The 19,569-nt window shown below is 43.7% G+C and overlaps 2 protein-coding genes and 1 non-coding gene across 3 annotated transcripts in view; 2 read left to right on the top strand and 1 right to left on the bottom strand.

Moving 5' to 3' along the window:
• The window catches only part of GALNTL5 (polypeptide N-acetylgalactosaminyltransferase like 5), a 45,825-nt gene extending 37,363 nt beyond the window's left edge, over positions 1–8,462 (top strand). The window contains exons 8-9 of the mRNA XM_023514460.1: positions 2,481–2,630; positions 8,307–8,462. Coding sequence (XP_023370228.1) covers positions 2,481–2,630; positions 8,307–8,462 — 306 coding nt within the window. The remainder of the gene's footprint in view (positions 1–2,480; positions 2,631–8,306) is intronic.
• Positions 8,463–9,073: 611 nt separating this feature from the next.
• On the bottom strand, positions 9,074–9,180 carry LOC111726079. The gene has a single exon (XR_002773963.1). It is a non-coding gene; the product is annotated as a U6 spliceosomal RNA (small nuclear RNA).
• A 5,754-nt stretch (positions 9,181–14,934) lies between these two features.
• Positions 14,935–19,569, top strand: part of GALNT11 (polypeptide N-acetylgalactosaminyltransferase 11) — a 72,054-nt gene continuing 67,419 nt past the window's right edge. The window contains exon 1 of the mRNA XM_012806511.2: positions 14,935–15,141. The gene's annotated coding sequence lies outside the window, so the exon portion shown is untranslated. The remainder of the gene's footprint in view (positions 15,142–19,569) is intronic.

Raw genomic sequence — 19,569 nt, 5'->3', positions numbered from 1 at the left:
CTACGAGGTCCAGGCTGTCTGGACTCTCCAATGTTCCAGTAACTAAAGGGATAGCCACTGGAAGGGAAGGGTCTGTGCCACACCCAGGTGGATGTCTTTAGGAACATCACCTCCTGGGTGGCACCCATGGCTCAGTGGGTAGGGTGCTGGCCACATCACTGAGGCAGGCAGCTTCGAACTGGCCCAGGCCAGCTAAAACAACAATGCAACAACAGCAACAAAAATAGCCGGGCGTTGCGGCGGGCACCTATAGTCCCAGCTACTTGGGAGGTTGAGGCAAGAAATCGCTTAAGCTCAAGAGTTTGAGGTTGTTATGAGCTGTGACGCCACAGCACTCTGCCCAGGGATACAGCTTGAGACTCTGTCTCAAAAAAAAAAAAAGACCATCCCCTACCATGGCTGTAACTAATACCTGTGTGGTGACAATACTCAAATCTATAGTTTTAGTTTAAGGCTACCTCTTGAGAGTTGTACTTCAGTTCAATTCAGCCATCATTTAAGGAGCACATCCTTGAAGCAAACTGTGCCATATGATGGGCCTTCAGAAGGAGACACGATCCATTAATCCGACAGTATTTAATAAGTACATGCTATGTGCAAAGCACTGTGCTGGGAACTAGTGGACAGCAGCACGCAGTGCCTAAGTGGCTTCCCATGTCACAAACCTTCCACTCTACTGGAGTAGAATGAGATCATTTAATTTTTGACTAACACAATGGAGCAATAGAGGACTTACTGAGATCACATAAAGGTAGAATGTAGCTTGTCCTGGGAGAAATGTGTATCCTAGATAGCTTCCTTCAAGAAGTGGCACTTAAGTTATATGTAAAGGATAAAAATGTATTTTATTTATTAAACAAGTTCTTATTAAGCCTGACATGCATTGCTTTAAAATCTCGCAGATGCTAACTCATTTAATCCTTATAACCTGTGAGGTAGGAACCACCATTATCTCTTATTTAGAATGGAGAAATGAGTCACAGAGAGTTTGAATAAACTTGCCCAAATTCACACAACTGGTAAGTGCTAAGCTCCAAACCTACTGCTTCCTGTCTGGTACTATCTACTCTCAACCCTTCCCCCCAACACCTGGTCACCTCTTCCCTTTCTAAGTCACTTAGCTGCGCTGGCCCTGCTTTAGAAGCCTCCGATGCTTGGAGCTTACTTGAGTTGTTGTCTTGAGCTCAGTGCTACCATAGCTTTTTTTTTTTTTTTTCTGTTTTTTGGCCGGGGCTGGGTTTGAACCCGCCACCCCTGGCATATGAGGCTGGCGCCCTACTCTTTGAGCCACAAGTGCCGTCCAGTGCTACCACAACTTGTGGAGACTGATGGTTCCCTGGGTGCCCCCAGAGCTTCAGACTCACTCCCAGCCTCTGAATGGTTCTCACAACTTCAAAATCCGCACTTCAGTTTTCCCAGCAAAGTGGAAGCTGGCCTCAAACAGTCCCTGCCTACCTACAGCCTCCACCTGCCCCAGCTCCTCAGTACCTGTGCCCCCTCCTGGAATCCCCAGATGTTGGCAGGGTGCGCCCAGAAACCAGGGCCCTGACTTGCACGGCGAGGATTACCACTGAGACAAGCCCAGGTCTCTGCCCCAGCCCCAGCCTGAACCTCTTAGATGTCCACGCCAGTTTAGACTCTGCCCAAGGTGTCTTTCGGATGCTGTGATGCGAAAACAGACTGTGTATTCTGCAACAGAGAAAGGGTGAAGTGGACTTTCACTCATCCACATGCCAGAGAGAGATTAGGCCAGCTCCTCCCCACCCTCCTCCCACTCTGGCTGGCACTCTTCCGTTGGTTACCCTCTTTGGCCCATCTGCGAATTTCTATTCTAAGGATTTTAGGAATGAGTTTGAGGTAGGTATCAACCACCTCAAGACCAAGTGGCTTAGAACAATAAGCACTTTCCTTTTTCTTTGACATGTCCTCGGTCGGCCTCAAGTAGTCCCAACTACTGGGAAAGCTAAGGCAAGAGGATCGCTTGACCCCTGGAGTTTGAGGCTGCAGTGAGCTGTGAGGATGTCACTGCACTCTGGCCTGGGCAACAGAGTGAGACCGTCTCAAAAACAAAACAGAAATGACTCTTAGCAATGGATGAAAAAGTAGGAAGTGCTATAAAGTATTCTAAGTCTAAAAATGATGAACAAATAATGAATTCAGTCACGATCAGCATTTTTATCACTCTTTGCTTACAGCCAGCAACGCCTGTGCTTAATTATGAAAGAGGCAGAATCGCTGAGCATTCAGACTGGCGCTCAAGTCAGATGAACGCTGAGCTCCGCCACTTACCTTCCACGTCCCTGGGCAAACTTCTTTCCTTATCTGTAAAATGGGGATAACCACGGTTTTTACATTATAAGGTCATTGTGAGGCTTAAATAAGAAACTTAATCAATATTAGCTATGATTATGCTTATAAAAATAGAACCATTGCCTATTACTAGCAGAAAAAATTAATATGTTTCTTGTTCTCATGCCTAGATCTGGATGTGCGGTGGACAGCTCTTTATAATCCCCTGCTCCCGAGTAGGACATATTACTAAGAAACAATTCAAAGAAGTTTCTGCCATCACTAGAGCCTTTACACGTAACTCTCTAAGAATGGTGCACGTCTGGCTAGATGAATATAAGGTGAGGAGTGGGGCTTGTTCTGGAGGAGCCTTCTGCTGCCTTTCTAGATACAATTTTTGGTTTTTTCTCTGTTTTCCTTAAATTAATGGTTCCCCCTCCAACCTCTCATCAACCCACCCCAACCCTATTTCTCAATTAGTTAGTTCTGAGCTACCCCTCTTGCACCTCATTATTTTTATTTTCATTTCTAGGGAAACTCAAGTTACTTCTCAGAAGTAAATCAAGAGAGGTCTTTTTCTATTTGTTTGGCCAAAATCTATTTCCCACCCCTATCCCATCCGCAAGGAATTACCAGACGCTGGAAGCAAATAGCCTCTCTCTCCGCCCCATCCCTACACGCAGCTCTTTAGATATTTCTCCTCCATTACCAATTTCCCACAGGATATGGGTGCTGCTGGTTTGGGGACCCCATAAGAACCTCCACTACCTGTGTTCCACCAGCACAGATTACTGTGTCAAATCTAGGCCCCTCCAGCTGCACATCCTCCCTTTGCCAGGACCTAAAGGTATGTATCTATCCAGAAGCCACAGACAGGAACGTACGGACAGGGAACCCCAGCAAGACCCCATGTCAGATGAATGGGAAAAGAGTCTGCAAGAATCTGTCTGTGATAGCAGATCCTGGTCTTCATCTGACCTTTCTTTTAAATTATGAAAGTAATAATGCTTGATTTCTTTGGCAATCAGGGTAATTAAATCCTGAATTAAAACCTCAGTGAGCTGTTTCTCCACCACCACCTAGATTGGTAAAATTTTTTAATCTAACAGGACTGAATATTGGTGAGCAATGGGAATTCCCAGGCACTGCTAATGCGGGTGTTAATTATCATAAGCTCACTTTTGAAAACAGTTTGGTAACATCTACTAAAGTAAAAGATATGCGTACCCTACAATTAGGCAATTCCGTTCAGAATACGTACTACAGAAATGCATGCTTTTCCAGGACACATGAACAAGAATGGGGATAAACAGCATTGTTTGTGTTAGCCAGAACCGAATGCAGTTATCCCCTGGTGTCCACAGAGGATTGGTTCCAGGACCCATTCACACTATAATCTGCACTAAATCCATACTAAAGTTGGCCCTGCAGAACCCCTGGATATGAAAAGTTGGCCCTCCATGTTCATGGGTTTCTATCCCGGGAATACTGTTTTCAATTCACCTTTGGTTGAAAAAAATCCACGTATAAGCGGACCTATGCATTTCAAACTTGTGTTGTTCAAGGATCAATTGTACAACACAAATGCTCATCAAGACTGGAGTGGGTAGGTCAGGCACAGTGGCTCACACCTGTAATCCTAGTGCTTTGGGAGGCCAAGGCGGGAGGGTGACTTGAGGCCAGGAGTTTAAGACCAGCCTAAGCAAGAACAAGACAATGTCTCTACAAAAACAAAACCCAGAAAAATTATCTGGGTATGATAGCATGTGCCTGTGGTCCTAGTTACTCAGGATGCTCAGGCAGGAGTATCCTGTGAGCCCAGGAGTTTGAGGTTGCTGTGAGTTACGATGACAGCATTTCATTCTTGCTCAGGAGCTGCAGGAAGACCTTGTTTCAAAAAAAAAAAAAAAGATTAGAGTGGATAAATGTGATAGATTTAGTTGGTGAAATACTAAACAGCAATGAAAATTAACTGTAGATATACAGTCTTGTGTCACTTAATGTTGAGAATAGGGTCTGAGAAATGCAGTTAGGCCAGAGGTTCTCAATCCTCGTGACCGACAGGAACTGAGTTAAAGGGCCACAGCATTAGGAAGGTTGAACCACTGAGTTAGGCAATCTTGTCATTGTGCAAACGTCACAGAGTGCGCTTACACAGCACAGACCCAGAAGGTAGAGCCTACTGCACACTCGGCCACGTAGGATGGCCTATTGCTCCAAGGCTACAAACCCGCAGTGGGGGTGTGCTTTCTTTTCTGCCACACATCAGAAGAATAAGAGTTGTCTTGGGCCACACATTTAATGCACAAACAGTAATGAAAGCCGATTAGCAAAATTAAAAAAAAAATTTCATGCATACTTTTCAAGATATCTGACACCACAGATAAGTAAAACAGGCCTCAAAGAAATAAAACATTCCTCAAGTAATCTGCATGTGGCCTCTGGGCCACAGGTTGGACACCCTGCTACATGTTACTATACTGAGTACTGCAGGCAATTGTAACATGAAGGTTAAGTATTTGTGTATCTAAACATATCTATCCATAGACAAGACACAGTAAAAATAGCTATATTGTAATCTTATGACCATGATCAACATGCAGGCCATCGCTGCCTGAGACATTGTCATGCATCACAACAGCACAGATAAATCTTAAAGGTACAATGGTGAGTGAAAGGAGCCAAACACAATAGAATATACACTATATTATTCCCTTTCAATGAAGTTAAAAATGGGTAAAAATAAACCACGTAATGTGTGCGTGCGTAAGTAGATACTAACGCCAGAATAAAATGCAAAGACCTGAATCAGGATGGTATTTAAACTGGGGAAAAGGGATGTGATCAGGAAAGGGGAGAAGGGCTCTTGGGATGCTGGTAATGTTCCATTTCTTTTCTTTTTCTTTTTTTTTTTGAGACAGATTCTCACTCTCTTGCCCTGGGTAGAGTGCTATGTCATCATCATAGCTCATAGCAACCTCAAGCTCTTGGCCTTAAGAGATCCTCCTGCCTCAAGCCTCTGGAGTAGCTGGGACTACAGGCACCTACCACAATGCCTATCTAGTTTTCTATTTTTGATAGAGATGGGGTCTCACTTTTGCTCAGGCTGGTCTCAAACCCTTGAGCTCCAGTGATCCATCTACCTTGTCCTCCCAAAGTGCTAGGATTACAGGCGTGAGCCACTGCACCTGCCTAATACTCTATTTCTTGACTTCAAGTTACTGGGCTTGATTTTTCAACAACCCATTAAGCTATACATTTATATTTTATATACTTTTTATGTGTTTATTATAGTTCTGATATTTGAAAAAAACATAAAACATGCTAATTTTCAAATGGCATACATTACTGAAGAATATGAAGTGAAAAGTAAGTTCTAAGCCCGTAGGTCCAGCCCTCAGAAGTAATAACTGAATTACTCTTTGCAGTTGCCTCTTACCACACCCATGTGCACAAAACTAAATCCTTTTCTTTTACATAGCTAGATTTACAAAATGTTTTCTTCCGAATTTTTTCATTTATTATTATTATTATTATTATTGCAGGTTTTTTTCGCCAGGGCCAGGTTTGAACCCACCGCCTCTGGTATATGGGGCCGGCGCCCTACTCCTTTGAGCCACAGGCACCACCCCATTTTTTAGTATATTTTGAAAATACATTTCAAATCATTTTTCAAAATCAGAAATAGGCTGGGCACAGCAGCTCACACCTGTAATCCTAGCACTCTGGGAGACCAAGGAAGAAGGATCACTTGAGCTCAGGAGTTTGAAACCAGTCTGAACGAGAGCAAGAGCTGTCTCTACTAAAAATCAAAAAACTAGCCAGGTGTTGTGGGGGCATCTGAGTCTCAGCTCCTTGGGAGGCTGAAGCAAGAGGATTGCTTACGCCCAAGAGTTTGAGGTTGCTGTGAGCTATGATGATGACACAGCACTCTAGCCTGGGCAACAGAGTGAGACTTTGTTTCAAAAAAAAAAAAAGACTAGGCATGGTGGCTCACACCTGTAATCCCAGCACTCTTGGAGGCTGAGGTGGATGGATTGCTTGAGCTCAGGAATTCGAGACCAGCCTGAGCAAGAGCAAGACCCCATCTCTAAAAAAAATAAAATAAAATAAAAAGCCAGACATTGTGGTGGGTGCCTATAGTCCCAGCTACTTGGGAGACTGAGACAAGAGAATTACTTGAGCACAAGAGTTTGAGGTTGCTGTGAGCTATGATGCCATGACACTACACCCAGGGTGACACAGTGAGACTCTGTCTCAAATTAAAAAGGAACATAAAAATCTCATCCTTTTTTGTTTATTTGTTTTGTTAGAGACAGAGTCTTATTTTGTTGCTCGCCCTCGGTAGGGTGCCATGGCGTCACAGCTCACAGCAGCCTCCAGCTCTTGGGCTTAGGTGATTCTCTTCCTCTGCCTCCCAAGTAGTTGGGACTATAGGCATTGGCCACGATACTCAGCTATTTTTTTGTTGCAGTTAGGCCAGGGCCAGGTTCAAACCCGCCACCCTTGGCATATGGGGCTGGTGCCCTACTCACTGAGCCACAGGCGCCGCCTGAAATCTCATCCTTTTAAATAGTTCCTTTGGATGGATCTACTAAAATCAATCCCATTGGTAAATACTCCCTTTTGATAACCATTCTGATCATCCTGGCTTTTCTTTATTTCTTAATACTTAAATGAACATTCTTCACACATTCTTGTGCAAATGTATCTTTAGAATAAATTCAAAACATGAACTCATTGGGACACTAGCTACTGCATTTTAGACCCTGATGTGTAATATCCAAACTGAACTTGAGCACCTTTGAACGTGTGTGAGAGTGCCTGTCTCTGCACAATGGTTATAATTGAACTGTGATACTCTTCTAATCTGATAAGTTAAAAAATGGTATCTCATTATTCAAAATTGTGTTTATTACAAGAGATTGTGAGCTTATTTTCATGTTCATTCTGTGAGCTCTGATTATGGATCTAGGTGGTTGAATTGAACACAGATATCTCTGAGTGGTTTTCTGAATTTCATAAAACACATAGTGCTAAAAAAATTAATGTAATGTTAAGTATACAATCAATGGCTTGTATGATATAGCACATTGGGAAATTTAGTGACTTACCCAGAGGAGAGGGGGCTTTGTACAGGGAGATGGAAATGATAACACCCTCTTCCACCTTTAGGTCCATCCTCTGCACCAATCTGCCCTTGGGATCTAGAACTGGCAAAGACCTACAGTGGTCACGGCTCCCAGGGAGAACCCAATGTGGCATGCCCATGATAAGCTGACTTGGATAAGCAAACTCACCCTCTCATGCAACACAAGTCGTAGCCTGTAATCCAGGCACTGGGATGAAAGTACAAGAGTTCTGCTCTCTAAGAGGCTTCAGTCTACCTAGAATACCTCTTTTAATGTGGATCCAGCAGAGTCTGTTAGACATTTATTCTTAGTCTTCCTTAAGTCACAGCACACAAAAAACCAACCAGAGTTGGTTACTCTGTGCCAGCCTTCCTCTCCCAAGGGCTTTACAAGTACATATTAAAGTGTTCAGTCTTCACAACAACCTTAAGAGGAGAGGCTTCAACTAACTCGTCGAGGTCATACAGATAATTAACAGCAGAGCTGGACTTTGAACCCGGCCAACCCCCTTCAGAGCCATTATGCCCATGGCATCCCCTGTTTCTGAGAAGACAGAAGTACTGATTGGGTCTGGGGAGTGAGGGGTTCCTGGAGTATCACTGACAGAATCTGAGGAGGGGCACTACCACAGATGGCTGTGTTTCTGCAGCTCCTCAGCAGCAGGACCGGTCCTCTTGGATCCACTCTGACACTTGTCATGGTGCCGTGGCACATCCTGTGGGTGCTGTGTACTAGGTCAGTAAATCCAAGACCTGGTGGTATGTTTCTGCCCTTGTTCCCCACACAGAGGAAATTGGGAGGGATTTCTGAGTGCCATGTTAGATATGATTTGATTACCAAAGACTTGTTTGGTTTAATAAATTTTAACTCTTTATTTTCATTTAGGAACAATTTTTTCTTCGAAAACCTGGTCTAAGATCCATTGCCTATGGAAACATTAGCGAGCGAGTCGAATTAAGGAAGCGATTGGGTTGCAAGTCATTTCAATGGTATTTGGATACTGTCTTCCCAGAGTTGGAGGCATCTGTGAACAGCTCATGAAAGGAAAACAAATCATTTTCATTAATAAAGGGTTAAAAGGTCCCCTTATCCTTCAACATAGTAGCATTAGAGTACAAGTTTGCAGCATCATGGAATCATGGGAAGTGCATATGCAAATCTACAACTGGCAAAGACCTGCAGGGTCAAGGTTCCCAGGGAGAACCCCATGTGGCATGCCCATGATCAGCAGAGTAGCCTACAACACAAGTGCCTTTCCCCCCTTTAATGACAATTCCTAAGACTGTGTTACTCATCTATCACTAAATCTCTGAGGGGTCAAAACTCTAAACATTAGAAATGCAGGCTGTCAAGCAGTTAAGACTATCCTCTAATTTATTACGGTAAAGTGTACACTTTGCAGTTATTTGCTGAAGTTGCTGGAACCGCAGGTGCTGCTCTGCCCTTGGAGACTTTCTGCCTAATTTCTGCAGTCCACAATCATCCCCTTAGTCAGATGTGCACAGAAAGCCTTGCTTGGCACATGCTGACCTAGGCTGCTTTCTTTCTTTCTTTCTTTTTTTTTTTTTTTATTGAATAGTAACTATGTACATTAATGCACTTCTGGGGTACAGTGTGGTGTTTTCACAAACAATCTGAAACACTTCCATCAAAAAAATATGGAACGCTTCACGAATTTGCGTGTCATCCTTGTGCAGGGGCCATGCTAATCTTCTCTGTATGGTTCCAATTTTAGTATATGTGCTGCCGAAGCGAGCACCTAGGCTGCTTTCTTGCAGTGTGGATCCTGGCACTGACACCTTGCTTGACTGGGTCCCTGAACTTCTGATGTCTGTTTGCTTGTTTGGATGTCCAGTTCAGCCCTCCCAGCCAGCTTCCCTGTTTGTTCCTGTCAGCCTCTGTGTCACTGGAGACGCTTCCCTGCTTCCGAGTTTGCGTTTTCACTGTCTCTCCCGCGGCTCTGGCCGACAGCTCTCCTTCCACTTCTTGCACTGTGTGAATCTACGTTCTGATGGACTCTTGGTGACTTTAGCCAGGATCGGGGAAGAAGCTGCTGGGTGTTTGGGGCTGTTGAAAGCCCAGAGAAGTGCTTTCAACATCTGAATGTGTGGCCACCACATCCTCTGGGCATCTTTGGGGCTAGAAGGATCTCTGTTGGGTTCACCCTGGTAGTGGTGGCGAGGAGGGTGACAGGGACTAAACTCTATAAGGAAACAGAAGATGAGGAAAGGAAGACATTGAAGGGGGGAATAAGAAGGGAAGGCTGCTTCTGACAGGTAACAAGAAAAAAATAGTCTGTATTGGAGAAAAGACAAGTTTGTTTTTATAGGAGGAAATCATGAGGCTCGTCTTTTCATTATGCTTATGCAATTAACAGTTGAATGTTTACTCAGGGCAGGTGCCTGGATGCTGGGATGGGGCAGGCAAACATTCTTCCCTTCACGAAACCCCTGTTTTTTGAGATGACAGATACAATGTAAAGAAAAAAGAACCTTTTTGTAAGTACCTCTTTATGCTTACCCATTCAGCAAAATACTTTTTTTTTTTTTTTTTTTTTTTGAGACAGAGCCTCAAGCTATCCCCCTGGGCAGAGTGCTGTGGCATTACAGCTCACAACAACCTCCAACTCCTGGACTCAAGCGAGTCTCCTGCCTCCGCCTCCCAAGCAGCTGGGACCACAGGCGCCCGCCACAACGCCCGGCTATTTTTTGGTTGCAGCCATCATTGTTGTTTGGCGGGTCCGGGCTGGGGATTCGAACCCGCCACCTTAGGTGTACGTGGCTGGTGCCTTAGCCGGTTGAGCTATAGGCGCCGAGCCTCAGCAAAATACTTAATAAAAATCAATTGCTAGAAATACGCAGGGATAATTGGTACTAATATATTACAGGCAGCCTGGGTAACTTGACTAAGCCTTTCAAAGGTCGACCTGGCAACACAAGTGTCACATTGTAATTCTATTCTTGGTCCATGTGTTATTTATACCTTGCCTGCTTCTAGAAAGCCCTTAAAAATTGGTCCTAATTAACCCATGAACTTATTTAAGATAAAATAGAAATCTCAACAGCTGAAGGAAGAAAGAATTAGAGTAGTATAAATATGAAGTATCTCCTTTTGAAGTAACAGCTTTTTTCCTAGTATTGAAATTTGAGAAAACATAAAGAATGGATACTGTAAATAACAAGCTTTTCTAAAAGAAAAAGACAGAAATGTTCTCTATTTTTTTTTTTAAAGCCATCGACCCAATATTAAGTCTTAGTTTTGTAATGTAATCTATTCAGGTACTAGATAACACCAATTAGTCCTAGAAATAGTTTAGCATTCCTTAGACAATCTCTTCTTAAATATTGTTTCAGTTGACTCTAGAGTAGAAAACAAATCAGAATCAATATCCAAGTATTTGGGGTTATTTAAAAGAAATCTATGGGGTGGTGCCTGTAGCTCAAAGGGGTAAGCCACCAGCCCTATATGCTGGAGGTGGTGGGTTCAAACCCAGCCCTGGTCAAAAAGAAAGAACTTCTTTAAGGGGCAGTGCCTATGGCTCAGCGGGTAGGGCGCTGGCCCCGTATACTGAGGGTGGCAAGTTCAAACCTGGCCCCAGCAGAACTGCAACAACAACAACAACAAAAATAGCCAAGCGTTATGGCAGGCACCTGTAGTCCCAGCTACTCGGGAGGCTGAGGCAAGAGAATCATCTAAGCCTAGGAGTTGGGGGTAGCTGTGAGCTGTGATGCCACAACACTCTATTGAGGGCAATAAAGTAAGACTCTGTATCTTAAAAAAAAAAAAAAAAGAAATCTATGAGGACAATTGATGACCTAAGACGCCATGATGGGTAGGGGAATGAGGGAGGGGGTTGGGGGTGTCACAGTTTATGATACACCTCTTGGAGGCAGGACACAATTATATGAGGGACTTTATCTAACAAATGACCTGGTTCTCTGTATCCTCAATTAATCCCCAACAACAACAACAAAAAAGCTATTCTTGGCTATAGGTGGCAATTTTTTGTTTTTGTATGGAAATGTAAAGATCTGATTTGTATTCCGGAGCTAGTTATGAAATATCTGCTAACCTGACCAAGGCTTTTCACAAAACATAGTTTTGGTATAATGAAATGCTCAAACAAGCCTAAATCAAGCCCAAGAATTCTATAACTGAAGCATCCTTCTAGGAATTTATCCTAAGACACACCTGTGCAAAACAGTAATAAGAGCTGACTCACTTATCCTACAGCAACTAGTCCACATGAATTATCCCATTTCATCCATATGATAATTTTATGAATTCTATTACTATCCTCATTTCATAGGAAATGAGAAAACTAAGAATAGCGTTTGCCTAGGGTTAGAGTTGCCACACTTAGGAAATAATAAAAATATAGGATATCTGGTTAAATTTAAATCTCAGGTAAACAATGAATAGTATTTTGGTGTAAGTATTCTACAGTTTGAATGTGTCCTTTATAATTCATGTTGAAACTTAATTGCCAACGTATGATAATGTGCTATGGTTTGAAAGTGGTTTATCCTCACCAACATTCATGTTGAGGCTTAGTCCCCGAGTAAGGGGTGTTAAGAGATGGTGAGAACTTTAAGAGGTATTTGGGTCTTGAGGGAACTGCCTTCTTGAAGGGATTAATGCAGGGAGTGAGCTCTTGGTCTCTGAGGACTGAATTAGCTGGTTGTTAATAAGCAAGGCTGTCCCATGCCCACCTCCCCCTTCAATTCCCTATCATGTTATGATGCTGCATGAAGCCCTCACTAGAAGCCTGATCTTGGACTTCTCAGCCTCCAGGATTGTGAGAACACAAATTTTTGTTGTCTCAAGACTACCCAGACTTGGTGCTCATAGCTCAGCGGTTAGGGCATCGGCCACATACACTTAGGTTGGTGGGTTCAAACCCAGTCCAGGCCTGCCAAACAACAACAACAACAACAACAACAAAATAGCTGGGCATTGTGGTGGGCACCTGTAGTCCCAGCAACTCAGGAGGCTGAGGTAAGAGAATCGATTAAGCCCAAGAGTTTGAGGTTGCTGTGAACTGTGATGCCAGAGCACTCTACTGAGGGCAACATAGACTGTTTCAAAAACAAACAAAAAGACTACCCAATTTAGCACAAACCAGCTAAAACAGATCTATTCCACATATAGCATAGGACACACACTGCAAAATTATTCTTTATCTGAAATTCAAATTTAAGACCATCCTGCATTTCATTTGGCAACTACATCCAGGGACAAACACAGCCTGGGCTCCAAGCTACTTTTAACCACAGTGATACACTGAAAAGAGCATTTTAGTGTCATTCTTCATAATTGTGAAAAACTGGAGCTAACCCAAATCCTCAATTACTAGAATAATAGTTAAGTGACCTTGTACATCATTTAAAATAACAGCTATAGACAGGTTTGTTTGATATTAATCAGATTGGCAAATATTTAAATATCTGACACTATCAAAGATGAAGAGAAGTTAGAGTAATGGAAATTCACATGTCCTGATTGTACCTGGTCTAGAGCAGGACTTCAAACTTTAGTTGGTATATAAATCACTAGAGGGCTTGGTAAAATGCAGATTTAATTAAGTAGATCTGGGGTGGAGCAAACTCCTGTTGCCAGTCCCCGGTACTACCATGTGAGCAGCAAGTCCCTAGAGCTTGTCTTGAAACTCTTTTGCATGGGTATACCCCAAACAACCAACCCTCCCACCCCCAAAGCTTTGTAGCCCTTGATACTTGTTTGAGGTGATATTTAACATTTTCCATTATAGGCCTAGGTAGTTGAAAGGACATATTCTGGCAATATTTATATACTTAAATTTGTTATATCACCTCTAAATATACTTAGTAGACTTCACACTCATTTCCTTGCCACTGCCCATGACAGTTTCTGAGGAGTTCCCAGCAGGATTGAGCCCTAGTAGGGCAGATTTGGTATAATACAGCGTATGTTTTTTGTGAGCTGCAACCACTGGCAGATGCTGGGTGAAGACACATGTGTATTCTCTACACTATCTTTGTAAGAGAAAGCCATACCTGAAAAACATGTTAATTCCAGTTGCCCCACCAGGATAAAAGGGGTCAAAGATACTCAATTTAGCACCAAGCAGCTTTTATCTTTGGCTGAGGGCAGTGCCACAGAAGGACTCTGCTGGGGGCCATCAGCTGCCTATGCATACAACACCGCGAAAATGAGTCCTCAGTACTGATGGGAAACCTGGGCGGCACCAACGTGGCAACCCCTACACCCTGATAACCCCATTAGGTATTTAGAAGGGCCTATTAATTCAGGAGAAGATGGGCTGGGCAACATGTTTAGCTCTATTCAGCTCAAGTACACTGTTCTTTCCCTTCCCCGCACTCTGCTCTTTAATTTGTAAGGGTGGCAGAATTTCCCCCCTACATATGCACAATGTCCTTATCAGACTTTGATTGTGAAGCACTACGGTCTTAAAAACATTTAAAAAAAATTCTTGACCCAGCTGGGTGCAGTGGCTCACGCCTGTAATCCTAGCACTCTGGGAAGCCCAGGCAGGTGGATTGCCTGAGCTCATCAGTTCGAGATCAGCCCCGCTACAGCGAGAACCCGTCTCTAAAAATAGCCAGGCATTCTGTAGTCCCAGCAACTTGGGAGGCTGAGGCAAGAGTATTGCTTAAGCCCAAGAGTTGGAGGTTGCCGTGAGCTGTGATGCAACTGCACTCTACAAAGGATGACAAAGTGAGACTGTCTCGAACAAACAAAAAAAATTCTTGACCCAGTGGGATTTATTTCAGAATACAAAGTTAAATATTAAGACATTCATGAGTATAATTTAACATTGCCGGGCCAAAGTTGAATGCCTGTACCATTTTTGTTGGAGATTGCCAAATTCCCCTCTATGAGGTTGCATGTGGGTCTTTTTTCATAGCTTTTCTCTTCACACTTTAACCTCCGCTTCCTTTGTCATATGTGATGTTGAACATCTTTTAATATATTTAAGGATATGTGTCCTTTTTGTTGAGAGATGGGGGTCTCCCTACGTCGTCCAGGCTGGGCACAAGGGCTGTTCCCTGGCGCGATCCCACCACCAATCTGCACCAGAGTTTTGCCTGCTGCGTCTCCAACCTGGGCCGGATGTCACCACTCCCTAGGCATCGGAGGTCCCCGACCCCCAGGAGGTCACCACATAGACGCCCCACTTAGGTGTGACAGACACTTCGCTGGGACTGTGCGCCAGCCGGGAGCTCCCAGGCTCGAGCTACGCTCCTCGCTTCAGCCTCCCAACCAGCTGGGGCCACAGACAGGGTATCTGTCTTTACTGGGGTTCTCTTCAGAGAGAAAAGCCCGGACCCCAAAGCCAGGGCACTGCTCGCAGCTGCGAAATCTTCAGGGGGAACTCGCACAGTCCTGCCGCTGCCAGCCCCGCCATATAAGGGCGGCAGGGGTGACGTCAGAGGGGCGGGGCCTGCCGTCACGTGGCGCCGGCAGCCGCGCGGCGCTCTGCCTGGACTGCGGCGCGGGTACTAGGCGAGGCCCCGGGGCCTGGGCGAGCCCGCGGCTGCCACCCCGCCTAGTATCTGCGCGACGCCCGGCTGCCCGGTCGCCCGGGCCGCATTCCCTCCTCCCCGGGCAGCTCCGCCCGCCGCGGCTCCTGCGGCTCGGACTGGGGCTGTGGCGGGAGGGGAGATGATGCCACTGCCCGAGTCCCGGAAGGCCGCGATCCTGGGCTGCCAGCGTCGCGGTGAGTAGCTAGGCTGGCGGCGGCGCCTGACCCCGCGCGGCCTCCGTCCGTCCGCGCAGCGCCTGGGGGGCGAGACTCGTGGCGCGCGCGGGCTCCGGGGCGGGCTGGAGGACGCACCCGCAACCAGAGGCCGGCGGGCTTCGGAGCCTGGGGGCAGGTGTAGCGCCTGGGACTGGTCCGACCCGCTGGCGTTCGGAGGCCAGAACTTGTCCCTTCAGGTTGCTGGGTTGCCTCCCGGGGAGGCGGTGCCCGCCCCCTACAGTTCCTCCCAGCGGCCGGCCGGTCTCGCGCTGCTCGGCCGGGCGCGGGAGACGCAGTTAGCGCTGGACGAGTGCAGGGAAGGCCCGGACGCCGCTTCTGGCCTCATTTTCAGGCATTTTAGAACAGGGATCCTGGAGAGGAGAGGACACAGACCCAGAGCTGCTCAAGCCCTAGTTTCCGCAGCATTCTCCGTTCACGTTCCTCTGGAAGTCTCATATTTTTAACTGTTGGTTTGTGCGGGTCAGGATTTTGACCAGATTTACACGTGATACTTGGTTGATGTGCTTCTTAAGTTTCTTTGTTTTTTTCTCTTTACAGAATGTTCGTTGAAGAAATTGGGTCATTTGTCTTGTGTAATTTTCCGTATTGTCGAAATTCATGCTGTTTGGATAAATATAAAAATGCCAACGCTTCTGTTCTGTAATTCTCTTTGAGGAATATTCGTAATGGACTAGCTTTGTTTAATTTTACCATCAAAGAAAATTTAGTCTGGCGTTCCTTTTTACTTTGCATTATGGAAACAATCGGTTGGTTGGTTGGTTGGTTTTCCAGATATAAAATGGTATCACAACTTTGAATGTGTTTTTCTTACCACTGTGCACCCACGAAAATACTCTGGTGTTACTCTCCTCCCTCAAATCGCAGCTTTAGGCTAGACTTTAAAATTTTTTTTTTAAAACAACTTATCTCTTTCCTTTTCTGCCCAAATATTGTATTTTGAGATCTACTGCCTTAAGACAAATAGGAACTAGAAAAACCCCTCTACCTTCTGTACGTCCCAGTTGAGCTTTTCAAATGTCATAAGACAGTAGTCCATGCTTCACTTCTGACAGTTCCTGTTCCTTGAAAGAAGTTCTATTTTTTTTTTTCTGGTGGTAAAATACACCTAATATGAAGCTTATTTATTTTTTAGAGACAAAATCTTACTTTGTCGCCCTTGGTAAAGTGCTGTGGCATCATAGCTCACAGTAACCTCCAGCTCTTGGGCTTAGGTGATTCTCTTACCTCAGCCTCCCAAGTAGCTGGGACTACAGGCACCCACCACAACACCTGGCTATTTTTTTGTTGCAGTTTGTCTGGGGCCAGGTTTGAACCCACCACCCTTGGTTTATGGGGCGGGTGCCCTACTCACTGAGCCACAGGAGCTGCCTTGAAGCTTATATTAACCATTTAAAAATGTATTGTTTAGTGGCATTAAGTATGTTGCAGTGTGTGTCACCATCACCAGAACTTTTTTTTTTTGAGGCAGAGTCTCACTTTGTTGTCCTCAGTACAGTGCCATTGCATCACAGCTCACAGCAACCTCAAACTCTTGGGCTCAAGCATTTCTCTCCTGGCTAGAGTACTCTCTCAGTCTCCTGAGTAGCTGGGACTATAGGTGCCCACCACAACACCTGGCTATTTTTAGAGACGGGGGTCTCCTTCTGGTTCAGGCTGGTCTCAAACCTGTGAGCTCAGGCATTCCACCCGCCTCAACCTCACAAGCATGAGCCACTGTGCCAGGTCTCATCACCAAAACGTTTTAATCACCCCATTCAGAAACTCGTAAGCATTGAACAGTAATTCTCCATTTCCCCTCCTCTCACAGCCCCTTTCTGTATGTATGAATTTGCCTGTTCTATATACTTCATGTAAGTGGAATTGTACAGTATAAGTGTCCACATATAAGTGGAAAAGTACAGAGTCCTTTTGTGTCTGACTCATTTCATACAATGCTTCAAGGTTTATCCATGTTGTAGTATGTACCACATTTCATTCTTTTTTAGGGCTGAATAATACTCTATTGTACTATATTTGACAATTTGCATATTCAGTTGTCCCTTAATGGGCACTGGGTTGTTTCCACCTTTTGGCTTTTGTGAATAATGCCGTGAACATGTGGTTACAGGTGTGTGTTTGAGTCCACATTCAATTTTGTGTGTGTGTGTGTGTGTGTGTGTGTGTATTACATGCAGGAATAGATTTGCTGGGTCATATTGCAATTCTGTGTTTAACATTTTGAGGAACTGACAAGCTTTTCTTCACATTTAAGAAACTGCTTTCATACCTTATTAATTGCTATATGGCTCCACTTCAGCTCTCCTGTGTCTTTACCTCTCTAAATCTTTGTGACACCTCATGTTGCTTGTCAGCAGCCCTCTTGAGCTCTTCCACTTTGTAGACCTCAGGTCTCCGCAGACTCCTGTGCCTCACACAGAACTTAAGTACTTCAGTTCTTGCTCCCTAATCCATTATCCTGTCCTCATTACTTAAGCCCTCCTCGGCCATTACTTTCATGTAACTTAAACTATCATTTCGATGTTTATTTTAGACTTCTGAGGCCTAGATTTCAGTTTGAAGCTCATGGAGATCTCCATATCAGTGTTCTCTCAAATGTGCAATGTGCGGAGTAAAATTCATCTTCTGTAAATCTTATCAAACCTATTCTTTCTGCGCTCCTTGTCAGCAAGACTCAAAAGCTGGGTATTGTTTTTATTGTCCATTTCTCTGTTAGGGGCCCATGTCCTGTCAAGTTGACAAAAGTGGACAGTTCTGCTGCTGAGACTCCATTCACTTTCACAGCCTTAGATCAAGCCTCTTACTGGAATTTTTCTAACTGTGCTCCCTAATTTGAAATTTTTTTCCCATCTCAAACCTTTTGACATACAGCTGCTAGGATTTGCTTCTTAAGATTTATTTGCTTTACACCCCTAGTGAACTTTTTTTTTCCATGCAGAACAAGTTAGTTTTTCTTATCTTCAGCATCACAGCCTCATCCTATCTTCATAGATAATAATCACCTTATACTAGCCTTATCCTGCCCCTGTGTATTCATCCATAGTCATTGCAGCCAACTATTCTACTTCCTATTCTGTTCAGATAACTGAAAACATAATGTGTTGCAGTTTCCTAAGACTTGAACTTTCTGCTTGAAATAATTTCAGCATTTGGCCCTTAAAATTTTTATCTTTAAAGCCAAAACATAAATCTAAACTTCTATAAGAAATCTTCAAGTGTTTTCAGACATAATTGATTTCTCTTCCATCCCTTGTGTCCATATAGTTTGATTATATCCTTATTATTGCAACACTTTTTAGGGTTTGCTTTCAGATATGCCAAGTTTTTTATTATTTATTTTTCTGGGACAGAGTCTTACTCTTTTATCTAGGCTAGCGGATCATGCTTGCAGTAACCTCAGACTGCTGGGTTCAAGCTGTCCTCCTTCCTACTCTCCCAAGGAGCTGGGACTACATGCACCTGCAACAATGCCTTGCTAATTTTACTATTTTTAGTGTGTGTGTGTGTGTGCGCGCGTGTGTGGAATCTCACTTTTGCTCAGGCTCTTCTCCAGAGCTGAAGTGATCCACCCACCTCAGCCTTCCAGAGTGCTAGGATTACAATCATGAACCACTTGGTCCAGCCAGTAAGTTTATTTTTTTACTTAGAGAAAATTAGATTACTGATTAAAGTGTATAATCATTTTTAAGGCTTCTGTGATACTGTCAGACTGCTTTCTAAAAAAAGAGATTTATAATTTCATCATTGATAAATGTACTGTTTACTTGTATTTTGAGTATAAATATTTCAAGATGCTTTTCTAATTTGAGTTAGAAAATACTCATTTTTATTTGTATGTCTTTGCTAACTATTGAGCCTAAAGACTTTTCCTTATGTATTTCCATGTGTTTCTTTTGTGAATAGTCTTTTCTGTATACCTCATCTATTAATCTAATACCTTATTCATTTATTTAATAATCCTGTGCCATATTTGCTGCAGATATTTTCCAGTTTTTGTCGTTTTGCTTTTTAATTTTAGTTATCACCTTTTGACTTACAGAGGTAGCTTTATTTAATTTTAAGATTAATATTTTATAAATATTTTCTTAGTTTTCAGCATATTTTAAGAAATGTGAAAAGAGTTGATAAGACAAGGGAACTTAATTATAAATTGTATTTTGAAAAAGGAAGCATATATAATCTTCACAGCCTATTGCTTTGTTAAGTTTCAAATCTTCAGGATAGTAAAAAGTTCTACTTTTTGTTGTTGTTGTTCATCATACCACATTCTTGAACCTATTTGTGATATTGGAAAAGGATGCTATGTTATGGTTTTCCTGAGTTACAGGACACACACACATAAACACACAAACACACACATATTTATTTTAAAGATTTGACTCACGGCTC

The sequence above is a fragment of the Otolemur garnettii genome, unplaced genomic scaffold (genome assembly GCF_000181295.1).
Source record: "Otolemur garnettii isolate 467f Iridium unplaced genomic scaffold, OtoGar3 scaffold00053, whole genome shotgun sequence".
NCBI lineage: Eukaryota > Metazoa > Chordata > Mammalia > Primates > Galagidae > Otolemur > Otolemur garnettii.
Note: the sequence above shows the minus strand (reverse complement) of the source record. Positions and strands in the feature narration are given on the sequence as shown.